The 13,970-nt window shown below is 50.7% G+C and overlaps 1 protein-coding gene across 3 annotated transcripts in view; it reads right to left on the reverse strand.

Moving 5' to 3' along the window:
• Positions 1 to 11,048, reverse strand: part of jam2a (junctional adhesion molecule 2a) — a 19,396-nt gene extending 8,348 nt beyond the window's left edge. For all 3 annotated transcript variants that reach the window (XM_080024386.1, XM_080024388.1, XM_080024387.1), the window contains exons 1-4: positions 10,906 to 11,048; positions 4,110 to 4,175; positions 2,289 to 2,399; positions 1,204 to 1,353 (exon numbers count right to left, since the gene is read on the reverse strand). In XM_080024386.1, coding sequence (XP_079880512.1) covers positions 1,204 to 1,353; positions 2,289 to 2,399; positions 4,110 to 4,175; positions 10,906 to 10,951 — 373 coding nt within the window. In that variant the 5' untranslated portion in view covers positions 10,952 to 11,048. The remainder of the gene's footprint in view (positions 1 to 1,203; positions 1,354 to 2,288; positions 2,400 to 4,109; positions 4,176 to 10,905) is intronic.
• Between the last annotated feature and the right edge of the window lie 2,922 nt (positions 11,049 to 13,970).

The raw sequence follows: 13,970 nt of genomic DNA on the forward strand, positions 1-13,970 counted from the left end.
GGCTGAAAACGACACCACAGATTTCGCAGGTTTTCCAAGACACGTGGGAACATAATAGGGAGTTAAAGAGTTAAAAAAACAACAACAACAATACATTGGCTGCCATTAGGAAGCGATAAAGGAACGAATGCTGCCCACTGCTCCTGGCTGTGCCCCCGGAGGAAGGACAAGCCAGGATGGCTTCAGAGGCCTCATTTCACCGGCCACCATCCAAGGCATGTGCGCTTGCACGCGTGTGTGTGTGTGTGTGTGTGTGTGTGTGTGTGTGTGTGTGTGTGTGTGTGTGTGTGTGTATGCATGTGTTGTAGTGTGGTGTGCTGTGTGACGATTAAAGAGTAAAGCTTGTGCTAAAGAGAAAGTTATATGGCTTTCACGCAGACTCAAAACAGAACCACGTAACTCAAATTGTTCCAGGGGCCGTTAAAGACCTGTGAGAGGTCACACTTTCTAACTGACCAAATGCCTTAAAAAATGTAAAAAAAATAATAATAATAAAATAAAAATAAATTCTAAACTATTTTTGCCAGCCAAACTAAATCGTAAAGACGGGCCGAAATCATAAATCAGTCTTACAGTTTTTTTTGTTTTTTTAAATTTGTAAATAATTTGTGCTCTAGATTGGCTGGATCAATACTGCGCCCCCATTGGCTGGGCGAAGACTTCTAATATGATAATAATACAGTGCATATATGATACTGTTAATATGTTTTCAATAAGTAGAACTATGCATTTCTGTAAGACATAAAACTGTCCTGAACTATTACAATATAGGCTATATAGGCTGTTGAAAAAGTCATGAATAGAAAGAAGCCCATCGCTACTGAAAATCCTGTTTTCATCATCCGCTGCCTTTCCTAAGGTGCAATATTTTGTCCGGCTTGACAGGTGAGCTCTCGCTATAAATAGACTATCGTTAAGTTTTCATTGCCAGTTATGGTGGCACAAAATGAGTAGAGTTGCTTGGTTAAAAGCGGTAAAGTTAGAAGTGATGGTAGATAGAAAATAGTGTCTTTTCAATTTCGACTTCAAAGTGCCCTCCTTGAAGCCAAGCATGAGCCCCCACACCCACACTGTGCACGGAGCTTTGAATAACACAAAGCATATGAGAAATCCGTTACAGAAGTGGAGAGGGGCCGTACAAATACTGTGGAAAACCTAGAAGCTCGCTGCAGCCAGTCCTACCACCTCTTCAGACCCACTCACCCAGGACCCTGAGCGTGACGTTGGTCTCTCCCAGACTGATGGTGTCGAGCGGGGCGCTGATCTCGCAGCGGTACTCTCCGGCGTCACCCTGCGTCACCCTCCGCAGTGTCACCGTCGCCCCCTGGATGGACGCCCGGCCCTCGAAGGGCCCTGGGAAGGACGGAGGAAAAATTAGGACAGTGGCAAGGTGCGCCGGCGTTTTCGTGGGCATCTTTGGACCGTCCGAAGTACAAAGTTATACAAGTTCACACGGGGGAACGTCGTCATTTACATTAGTCACCGAGCATCTGGCTTCGGAAGTGGGGTCGGTGTTTCGCCTGGAGGTGAAGGAATCGCTATAAATAATCATATTAGTCACCTTAAAGTTCCTGCCTAAAAGCCGATGAGGGTTTGTGAGCGATAAAAAAAAATGGCTCCAAGCCCAATCAACCCACCTCTCCCTGTGTTTGTATGCAACACCGCACCATACAGGTGAAACGAGAGAAATAAACATTTTAACCATAAAGAAAAGCGTCTTCTCGTTTTGCTTGTAAAGGTGGGAGCAACTGCCGCATTGAATGGGTGCTCGTTTCAGCGGCCTCGCAACAACGCCTGCGGATCAATGCCGCGCAGAATACCAAAAACAATAGGACCATCTGCTCTCCTCCGGTGAGCAGACCCGCGAGGCTGAATAGCGAATTACAGCTGATGAACCAACCTTCAAAGTGAATATGAACATGAGGGATATTAAAGCGGAATTTCTTTAGACGCCTCAAGGCTGCGTCATTGACGCGGCGTGGCCGTCGTTATTATATTATCGTGGACGGGAGACTTGTCAATCATGGAGGAAAGACGTTGATGGAGGTTTGGGGGGAGGAGGAGGAAGTGAGACGCCGGGCTCACTCAAATGTCTCGGAAGTCTCGAGATCTTGCACTTTGCTGAAACGCACGTAACTTTCTTTGGATGAATCTTAAACACACGCGAAGTGCCGCCGGCCTCGAAAACTCCCATGAACTGGTTTAAGAGACAAAGTTGCGCGGCTCTCAAACTTTGAAAAGAACCCCCCCCCCCCGCAGGGAGGGTGGTGGTCCGTCGGCCTCCTCACCTCGAAAGTGTCCGTCGTAGTAGACGAAGGAGACGTCTTTGCCCTTCTTCTTCCACTCGATGCGTGGATTGTGGTCCGTCTCCGTTTGAAATATGCATGAGAGCTCCGCCTCTGTTTCGGGAGAAAGGAGAAGGGAAGTTCGGGGAGAAAGCAGCAAAGCACTTCACAGCTGTATTTCAGCACTTTTTGAATATCTGTACTTTAAGTACATCCAGTTTCGGAGACTTTTCTACTTTTATTCTACTTCATTTAAAAGCAAATATCTTGATTGTTTTTTTTTGTTTTGCGTATGGACGCACCCGCGCCAACACAATTTATACAGTTTTTTAAATGTTTTTACAAACTACATCCAACATAAACAGGCAAAGTTCAAACATATTAACAACACATTTTTATTTTGCTTTAACTTTTGCTTTTCATTTTTTTAATTGATGAATGTTTTTTGTATTTATTTACCATTTATGTACACATGCGGTCCTTAAGTTTAGTCCAATAACAATATTTAGTGTTAAATCATTTCATTTGTGACCCTCTTGTTTCTATTCCTTTTGGCAATGTCCCGATAATTGGTTCAGTACATTTGATGCATCTAGTCTTATTTAGTTGAAACCCTGTTTAAGTTCTTTTGATCTCATTTTTATTTGGGCACCATGGTAGTTATTTTGTAAACGTTGGATTTGTGATGCATCGTGAGTCGTAGCTGCGACTCCTTGCGCCTAATGGCTCTATCCCTCACGGCTTGGAGTGTTCTTGCGGGCCGCGGGGACAGTGCTTCCGCTGGTACAGAAAGAGGCCACTTGCCGTAATTGTTGTTCCAACTTTTGTCTCTTTAACTACGTTGCGGTCAAATGCTATTTGTTTCTACTTGTGGGGATTCTCCCCTTCTTGGAGAATCGGTGATGGTTGGCTGTTTACATTTAGTCATTTAGCAGACGCTTTTATCCAAAGCGACTTACAATTGTTCAAACACCGATGGACGCAGCCATCAGGAGCAATTAGGGGTTAAGTGTCTTGCTCAAGGACACTACAGCATGCAAGCAGGAGGAGCCTGGGATCGAACCAGCAACCTTTAGATCACTAGACCACCAGCTAGAGCTACCATCCCCAAGTACAGTCGATCAAACGCGGAAAAGATTGTCCTCTGCTGTGCTCTTGCCATTCCACGGATCATCCAAAGGGCAGAGTCATTGTTAGTGGTTCTTAATGATCATTATATTATTATTATTATTACTAGTGATCATTATAAGATCGGCTTCGCCGGTTGAGACTTGGAACTCACTCGGATGCAATGGAACCCCCTGCTGACAGCACAGGTTAAAGAAAGAAATAAAGAGATAAAATAAATGATCTGTTGTTTTATGAGGGCACGGCATTTGACAAGTACTTTTCCTTATATTATTTTAGGTACATTTAAGATAAAGTACCTACATACTTTTTATTTTAGTATCAATATTGACAAGGTCTTTGAGCAGAGTATTTTTGTGTCTGGGTATTTGTACTTTTACTTAATTGAGAGGTTTGAATACTTCAACCACCGGTGTACATAGCATTCTCATCATATACTGTATATGCTCTTTTATCTTATCCCTGTATTTGGTTTATTATTTTGTTATATTTTTGTTTGTTATATTATTTTGTGAAGGGCGAAGTGCGAATGCACCGTGAATACATTTGACTTTGACCTTCAATAATTCGATTTTTCATGAATTCTATTATTCACTCTAAAATAAGGCATGAAACAAATGTTGTGAGTGAACGGATCGTGTGACTTAACACGCGCCTCTCTCTCTCTCTCTCTCTATATATATATATATATCTCACCTGAGAACTCACGCACCTCCACCTTGTGCCTGGTGGTTGACACGGTAACGGCTTCAGAGAAGGAACCTGGTCAGAGGATGTGTGTGTGTGTGGTGGAGGAAGGGTGTGCGGTGAGGAAGAGATAGAGAAGGAGAGAGAGAGAGAGAGAGAGAGAGGGAGGTTCAGAACTTAATATCTTTTGTCATCCATTAGGGGGGCAAGGTGAACCGGCAAAGTGGCGCACGTCACCCGCCGACCGCGAGAGGAGAATGTCTAATGCCCTCCGCCGGCGTCTCACGCTCTGCGGACGCGAGGCCTGCGAGTGGCCGCCACTTCCAACCCTCCAGACGAAGGACTGATCTCGCCGAGATCCGAGGTGAAGGCAGGATTACTCCACCGCCGCCCCCACCCGCGGCTTAAATCCCGCGGCGTTAAGAAGCCGTGTGTTGTTTAAAGCTAGGTTACGGCAAGGTCACGAGCCGACTTCCACCGCTCGCCAAGATTAAACCGAGCTAAGTAGAGCGACGCACCAGCGACAATCGGATGACGAGGGCGAGCGGCTCACCATCCTGGCTCGTTTCTCCCGCAACCAAACAGGAACAGGAAGTGGGAGCTGCCTTTTCCTGAGAGCCCATCGGCCCGGGGAGAGGGATTGTTGTTCTGCTTATCCTGCTGGTGTCCGTTCACCGGAAGAGCGGCCCTTCAGACGGGAAGGGAGCGGCTTGCTGAGTGAGCGAGTGATGCGGGGCGGTCAAATAAATTCTTTTTAAAGTAAAGTTAAAAAATCTGGTCCCCAAAAAAAGTCACCTTTACATGAATTAAGGGAGATCCCTGTTTTTTCCATTTTTTTATTTTATTTTTTTAATCGAGCTCGTCAGAGAAAACAGCCGTGCTTTTCTGAAATTACATATTTTATGATGGCGGATGGGTCTCAGAGGCCCCGAAGCACTATCCCAGAACATTAAGGACCGAAAAAAAAAAAAAAAAAACTTGGAACGTCATTTTAAAGATATAAAAAATATATAGATATGGTATAATGAAGTTCAGGAAATAGAATCAGAAAAAAACGGACACAGACAAACACACACAGACGCGCGCGCGCAGGCACGCGCACGCGCACGCGCACACACACACACACACACACACACACACACACACACACACACACACACACACACACACACACACACACACACACACACACACACACACAGTGATTTGTTTCCTGCCATTGTTTCAGCAAATACCACATGCACAGATAAGAATCTCCCACATCATTCAGTCCAATATAATACCCTGGACTTATTAACCTTTGTGTCCTAAAAAAAAATATAAAAAGCCCACCAAAAACGAGCGTCACATCTAAACGCATCATCGAAGAGGACGCACACGCGAAACATCGTCTTTTGAGAAGGCGACACAGTGAAAGTCGCCGAATGGTGACACGGTTTCCCGGGTAGCGCCAGCGGGCCGGCTTCCTGTGCTGGTCACAGTTCCTGTGTGAGGGCGTCCACATTTCCAGGCGTTCCCCTCGCGACGGCCGCCGGGTCTCAAGGGGGAAAGAAAAATCTTACGCCATAGCGAGACAAAGGGCAAACAGGAAATAACAGGAAGTCCGTCATGTCTGCTGACGACGAGCTCGGAGGGGGAGGCTGGCGGCGTCCAGAGCGCCGGAATCGAATGAAATCGACCCTTCTAATCGGGGGTGGAAAACTGTTTTTTTTTGCTCCCGCCCTGCGCTGATCCGGCCGATTCCCGCTCCTCAGCGCCTCTGGGTCGTTGCCGAACGCCAGGGCCACACGGCGGACCGCGCCCCGTCCGGTACGCCGGCGCCCAGCGCGTCGGCAAAGCCGGGGGGCCTCGCCGTGTCGGTTCTCGGGGGGGGCCGGAGTCCAAGCGCTAAGTTAATTAAAGGTTAACGTTTCGCTTTGAGAAAGTCACGTCGTTGAGCTTTCGAGACCCTTAAATGAAGTGAATTAAAAAGGGAAGACGCCACCCCACACACACACACACACACACACACACACCCACCCACCCGCCCACCTCCCCTTCCTCCCTCAGACACGTGTGAAACTAGTGTAACCGGATTATCGGTGCGGCCTTGGCGCCCGGACCTCGACACCCTCCCAAACCGCGTTGTCTGCTGCTAATCGAGATGAAGAGGGAGCGAGAGTAAAGAGGGGGAAAAAAAAGATGAGAGAGGGAGAGAGAGAGAGAGAGGAAGGGAGAGAGAGAGCGAGAGAGAGAGAGAGAGAGGAAGGGAGAGAGAGAGAGAGAGGAAGGGAGAGAGAGAGAGAGAGAGAGAGAGGAAGGGAGAGAGAGAGAGAGAGGAAGGGAGAGAGAGAGCGAGAGAGAGAGAGAGAGAGAGAGAGGGAGAGGAAGGGAGAGAGAGGGGCGATGAGATTAAAAAGAGAAGAGAATGATCAACAAAGGACAGATGACAAGCCTAAAAATAGAATACAAATGAAGGTATTGGGGGAGGAAAGGGTGAGGCGGGACGGGACGGGGGGGGGGGGGGATGAAGGAGGCAAGGTGAGAGAGAAAGGGAGAGAGAGAGAGAGAGATGGGGCGGGTGTGCAAGAGCATGAATAAAAGAGAGCATGGGATTGAAGGCAGGGGAGATATCCTCAGACAGTACTCCTGTGAATGGGAGACACTCTGCTCACAGGGTGTGTGTGTGTGTGTGTGCGTGCATGTGTGTGCGCACGCGTGTGTGTGCGCGTGTATGTGTGTGTTCGTTGGGGGTGGTGGTGCCCCTCTCGGAGGCGAGAGAGGAGACTGTAGCGAGACTGACAACAAGACAGTTTTCAGGGACCGTCCCGACCCGTCGTACACAGTAACGCACACACACTCACACACACACACACACACACACACACACACACACACACACACACACACACACACACACACACACACACACACACACACACACACACACACACACACACACATAAACACTACATCATGAAGTCGGGGCTTGTACATCAGTATGCGTGCACTACCCCGGTGCCTCGAAGACCTTTTCCTGAGATTTCTGTCTCCATGACGTCCTTCAGACCTGGCGCGTCCAGACGCTCACGTCGCGACTTTGGAGCCAAATTGACCGACCGGCCCCGTGGAAACCAGGGCTCCACGGGGCCCACGGCCACAAGATCGCACAGCACCGCGTTCAGCCGACGACCGATGTTTGCCGACGAGGGAGGTCACAAAAGGGCATTTGCGCCCCTTGAAGTTTTAAAATCTAACTCCGTCAGGATGCCGCCCTAAACAAAAACCCCAGACCATGTCCGGTTTCCAGACCTTGTTCGGTTTAACTCGCAATAGAGAAGCCAATGTTCATGAGCATCTTTTGACAATACATCCCTCAGTCCACTCGTTATATATGAACTCTCCCTTGTTAATGACTGACAAGCAAATGCATTATAAGATAGACAGACGGACAGACAGACAGACCAACAGATCAACAGACAGACCGACAGACAGAGCGGCAGACATACCAACAGACAGACAGACAGACAGACAGACAGACCAACAGACAGACAGACAGACAGGCAGACAAACAGACAGACAGACAGACCAACAGACCGACCGACAGACCGACAGGCAGACAGACCAACAGACCAACAGACAGACCAACAGACAGACAGACAGACCAACAGACAGACAGACCAACAGACAGACAGACAGGCAGACCGACAGACAGACAGACTGACAGACAGACTGACAGACAGACCGACAGACCGACAGGCAGACCAACAGACCAACAGACAGACAGACCAACAGACAGGCAGACCAACAGACAGACAGGCAGACAGACCAACAGACAGACAGGCAGACAGACAGGCAGACCGACAGACAAACAGACAGACAGACGGACAGACGGACAGACCAACAGGCAGACAGACAGACAGACAGACAGACCGACAGACCGACAGACAGACAGACCAACAGAGAGACAGATAGACAGACAGACCAACAGACAGACAGACAGAGGTAAACAACGTAAGGTGACGCAGCCGTGAAGACAACGCCGAACTCCACTGCGATCATTAGGGTGAGATATGGCCGCTATCCCAATACATCACCCGGCCCCGACATTAAAGCGGCGACGTGGAAAAGGGCCGGGGACAGAAGGAGAGAACGACCGCGGCGCTTCCTGCAAAGAGCGGAAAAAAAAAAAAAAACACCTTAAGCGCACGCAGAGAGACGGGGACAGCCTCCCACTTGCCCGGGCAAAAAATAGCACCGGTGGCGTGGCACACTTGTTCCTTGGCAGGCTGCTGCCTCCCATTACGGGGTCTGTACAGAGTGTTACAGGGTGGCGAGTGGGCGTAGCGCCGGCTCAGGCGAGGTCAAAGACGCGGCGCCGCGCTAATTAAAGTACTTATTAAATTAACAAGCCTCTGAAATGAGGGGGAGCGGGGGAGCAGCGTGCACTGGAGGCCGGAGCGGGACGAACGGCGCGGACGTCAGGCCGCAACGGACGGTTCGATGCCGTGGATGGATTCAGGGGGAAAGAAACACAGGGTGAGGACTGTGTGTGTGTGTGTGTGTGTGCGCGTGTGCACGTGTGTGTGTTTGTGTGTGTGCATTCTGGAGAACAAAGCCCCTCTTGTATGATTGTAACCCTGTACTGCTGTGAGGAGCAACAGCTGTCTTATAGTCAGACGCGCGTGTGAGAGAGAGAGAGAGAGAGAGAGAGAGAGAGAGAGAGGAGAGAGAGAGAGAGAGAGAGAGAGAGAGAGAGAGAGAGAGAGGGTGAAAAGGCATGTCCTCCCTCCATACACCACAACACGTCACACACAAGTCGACCCTCACAACAACAACAACAACAACAACAACAACAACAACAACACCACCACACGCCGGCGTGGTCATGCGGTAGAGAGCTGCACCGCCACGCCCCCGGGTCCCCGCGCCAGGGACGACGTCTCCCTTCACCCCGTCTGTCGGGACCGTCTGTCGCCGACGCCTTCTTTCGTTCGGACCTTTGTGCAAGAGGGTCCCGAGGAAAGACGGTCGCGGCGCGAGACCCCCTGCTCCGCCCTCCTTCTTATTCCGTGAAGACCTGTTTGCCGCGGGGACCCTTTTTACGTCGGGACCTCCTTCCATTCTCCGCCCTGGCCTCACGACGTCGCGGGCCAACGGGTGGCGGGCGGGCGTGGCGGGCGGCACAGAAACGCGACGGAGAAAGTACAAATTGTCTCCCCTCCGTGGATCCATGATCGGTTGCAGAACATACACAGAGGAAGTGGCTGAGTGCACACGTACAAAAACATGAAAACACCCGGAATTTGTTTTCCTCAGCCGGGCGACGCGTCACCGTTTTAACACCCAGGTAGAGATTCTCCAGGATGCGGCAAACCTGACGCTCCATTGTTGTTCTGATTTGTTCATTTGATCTCAACTTTATTCAGTTGTTCTCCTTTGTGAGAGGAGTGATTCAAGGACCCTGACGTGAAATCTAAGGGTAGTTACCTAGCCTCTCTCTCTCTCTCTCTCTCTCGCTCAGTCCTCTCTCTCGCTCGCTCAGTCCTCTCTCTCTCTCTCGCTCGCTCAGTCCGTCCTCTCTCTCGCTCAGTCCTCTCTCTCTCTCGCTCAGTCCTCTCTCTCTCTCTCTCGCTCAGTCCTCTCTCTCTCTCTCTCTCTCGCTCAGTCCTCTCTCTCTCTCTCTCGCTCAGTCCTCTCTCTCTCTCTCTCGCTCAGTCCTCTCTCTCTCTCTCTCTCGCTCAGTCCTCTCTCTCTCGCTCAGTCCTCTCTCTCTCGCTCAGTCCTCTCTCTCTCGCTCAGTCCTCTCTCTCTCGCTCAGTCCGTCCTCTCTCTCGCTCAGTCCTCTCTCTCTCTCTCTCGCTCAGTCCTCTCTCTCTCTCGCTCAGTCCTCTCTCTCTCGCTCAGTCTTCTCTCTCTCTCGCTCAGTCCTCTCTCTCTCTCGCTCAGTCCTCTCTCTCTCTCGCTCAGTCCTCTCTCTCTCTCGCTCAGTCCTCTCTCTCTCTCGCTCAGTACTCTCTCTCTCTCGCTCAGTCCTCTCTCTCGCTCAGTCCTCTCTCTCGCTCAATCCTCTCTCCCTCGGTCAGTCCTCTCTCTCTCTCAGTCCTCTCTCTCTGTTAAAGGCCTCGACACATCACTTTGTACCACTTCTTTCACACCCCCCCCCCTTTCTTTCTGTCTCCGAACGCAATTTCTGCCTCCATCTACTCTCTCTCCCCCTATCTCTCAGACACACACCCACCCACACCCCCACCCACACCCCCACACTCCCCCAACTCCAACTTTCCTCCAACTTCCAGGAACCAGCTTCATCATCCCCTTTCATCCTAACTAATTTGGGGAATTGGGGCCAAAAAAATAAATAAATAAATACAATAAAGAGATTTGTGAACGTCACGCACGCGGTCTTCGCGCGCGGATCCCTTTGGTGAAAACTGTAATCTGGAAAAAAAAATTAAGAGAAAAAAAAAAGCAAACCAATACAATTATAATAATGATTTTTTTTTTTTTTTTTAAATACCGGGATCGTTGTTTAAATCGCACTAATGCCGCCTTGTCCATTTAATCATCCGTGGACTGGAGGGCTTATCCCCACGCACGCACGCACGCGCACGCGCAGCGACAACTGACGCGCACGCCCGGGGAGAACTCGACCACACACACACACACACACACACACACACAAACACACACACACACACACACACACACACACACAAACACACACACACACACACACACACACACACACACACACACACACACACACACGCGCGCACACGGACACGGACACGCCATGCATGAGTGCGTAGAGAAGCCCACTCACAGTGCGTCAACACGATAAGGAGACACAGTGACGTCCTCTCCATCATCCACAACTCCCGAGTGACGTCCGGTCCCGCGTGGCACGGCACTTTCCCCCTCACGCGTGCGGGCGCAACTCCCTCGGCAAATCCAGTTGAAAGGAAAATAAACAACCCCCCCCACCCCCCCCCCAAAAAAAAAAACAGAAGAAAAATTCCAATTAAAAAAAAAAAGGGGGGGTTGAGATTATGTTCCGCGTAAGTTCGCGGGGCGCTCCCTCCTCCGGGCGGTGCGTTCGGGGTTGCGTGGAGGCCGGGGAAGGGTCTTCGCTGGTGCGTGGGTTTATTACTATTACGCCGGGCTGCTCCGCTCCACCACCCTCCTGTTGTGCTCTCCCTCAACTGGCTTGGCACGGAGATGGAGGGCGGGAGGAGGGGTGGAGGGATGGAGGGAGGAGGGCGGGGTGTTGTCAGAGGATGAGGATGGAGGGAATGTGCCAAGAGCGCAGCGCCGTGTCCAAGACGCGCACTGCACGCTGCGAGGGCCGCGTTGGACTGGGTTTAAAGTGGTAATCCATCCATCCGAGTATTTTGTTTGAAAATAAAAAAAAAAGAATCCCATATACGATCTTATATAAGAAAGGGACATTTCATGCTCATGTGGACAAAACTATATCCCCGCCACCTCAAATGACCAAGATAAACAAAACCGGTCAGGAGATGGCCAACGTAGAACGAAGGCGAAGGGAATCCTGGAACTTAGCGGCGTGTGATAGACCTGACGGATCGCCGCTTTAAAACCGCCCCGTGACACACAGGTCCCTTTGTCAGGAAGAGCTCACTCATCTTCCTGGAACAGAAAAGAGGAAATGCGCCGCGCCCCCGCAGCCAGCCGGGTCCGGCAGAAGAGCGGCCGCTGCGTTTTGTTCCCTCCCGACGCCCGCGAGATCCTCCCCACCGAGACGTACCGCCGGCTCCCCGCCGGGTTTCCCGGGCGCACGCGGGGAAGCTCTTTAGCGTTAAGGTCCTTCGTCATCAACCAGGACCTTACCTTACCTCCAGACGTCAACACACAAAAGGATCCAACATTCATGTGCAGTGATTGTGTTGTGAACAAACGAAGATTCGGGAGGTAAATATTTGGGGGGTTTTGCACGCCGAGTCTTTGGAAATGACGATACTTCAGCACTGAGCGGCTTGGACCTTTTAGCGTGGAACAAAAATATATATTTCCAACACGAGGCTCAAGGTCCACCTGAATACATTATTTGTCTCTAGTCGAAAAGTGCTTTGGCGCGCATTCCGTTTGGGATTGAGCGGCCCGCGCAGATGCCCCCTTATCCCCGATATCAGTTTGTAAACAGGCTGCCGGGTCCTGGGCCGGGCCTCTGCCGGCGCGTGCCGGTGGTGTGACTGGTGCGGACTGGTCCTCCCTTGCACATGTCCTTGGGTGTGTCTCACACTTTGTCACTGTTTGTATGGTGGTGGTTTGTTGAAGTGGGGTGGTGGTGGTGGGGGGGGGGGGATTACTGGAACATGTTGAATAGGGGGTGGGGGGTGGGCTGGGTGGGTGGGTGCGACAGCTGCACGGTGGCCTGCTTTCCCTGCCTCAGAGCGCTATGTTTTCCAGCCACCTCTTCGGGGGGGGGGGGGGGGGGCAGGGGCTGGGGAGTCGATTTGTGAGGCACCGTGGTGTTTGAGTTTGTGACACGGTGCTTCCCCTCCCTGAACAGCGATCCAAAACATTGGGACGATGGGGCCGAACCGGAAGAGGGATGAAATGCCCGCTCGTCTCTAAGCCCGAAGTCGCGAACAGAACCAACGAACTACGCTTTTGCCGGATCCTCCCGAATCCTTTGCGGATTTGTCCGCAGGGAACGGGTCGTTTGCGAGCCGCTCCTTCCGGCCGTGACAGCTATCGGTCCTTGTGTGTCATTGAAAAACAACATCCCGGAATCCTGGAAGCAGGACAAAAATGTCGGTGCCGCTGGTGAATTCTCCGGCTCGGTCAGGCCCTCGGCGTGTCGCTCCCAGAGCCACCTGTCTGGGATTCTAATAGACGCAACAGGTGGTCTAATGCTTGCGGGTGCGTGCACACACACACACGTCGCTGTTGCCTTTCTCAAAGTGCTGACTACGCCTCATACGAAGGAGCGCGCACGTGAAGAGGTTCAGCTTTCTCCGGCCACCCGAAGGGAACGGAATCGACCGGAAGGTTTAAAATGGACAAACCGATCCGATGCCCGGTGTCGGGGTCAGGCCGAGAAGAATCGGATCGGCGACGGCAGAGATTAGGATTTCAGCAGCGGTATCAGAATTATAAAGACCACAGACCTAGAATGTTCATGTGCTCGACCTTTGCGAGATACGGATTTCCAGCGCATCGGACTTACCTCCAGACGTTAACACACAAAAGGATTTGCCATCCATGTGCAGTGATTGCGTTGTGAGCTAATAAAGATCCAGGAGGTAAATATTTGAAGGGTTTTGCACGCCGAGTCTTTGGAAAGGAATGGATACTTCAGCGTTGAGCGGCTTGGTCGTTTTAGCGTGGGGGAAGGTATATATTTCCAGCACTAGGTTCAAGGTCCACCAATGAACTCATTCCACCGTGTACGTTCCAGCATCTTTGCCACGACAGTTTATCACACACAGAAGAAGAACCCTTCCTGATCAGTCCTCTGCTCCTTCAGGTTTTTGGTTATTATGAGAGTAGTTGGATGGCGGATGATGGCCCCGAATTTAGAGAATAACTGTAGCGCTCCATGCTCTGTGGCGGGACGGCTACTGGCCGATATACAATATATCGTGCTATCGTGCTAATTTTGTGAATTTGACTAAACTGGGGCAATTCCAACCGAAACACAATTCAGGCGTCCAAAGCCAAGGAATCGTTCTTTAAAGGGAAGAGGATAAAGTCAGAATCCTAAAATGAAAGGCAAAATTCCGATCAAAGAAAATCTGGTTCCTGAGAATAAAGTTCAATCTGAGAATTCCGAAATACACCCCCCCCCACGTGGCAGTATTCTTTTCCACGTGCGGAAGACCTTTCGGTTCCCGGAAAAAACCTTCATCTCGATCTCGGGTG

The sequence above is a fragment of the Zeus faber genome, assembly GCF_960531495.2.
Source record: "Zeus faber genome assembly, chromosome: 2".
NCBI classification, from domain to species: domain Eukaryota; kingdom Metazoa; phylum Chordata; class Actinopteri; order Zeiformes; family Zeidae; genus Zeus; species Zeus faber.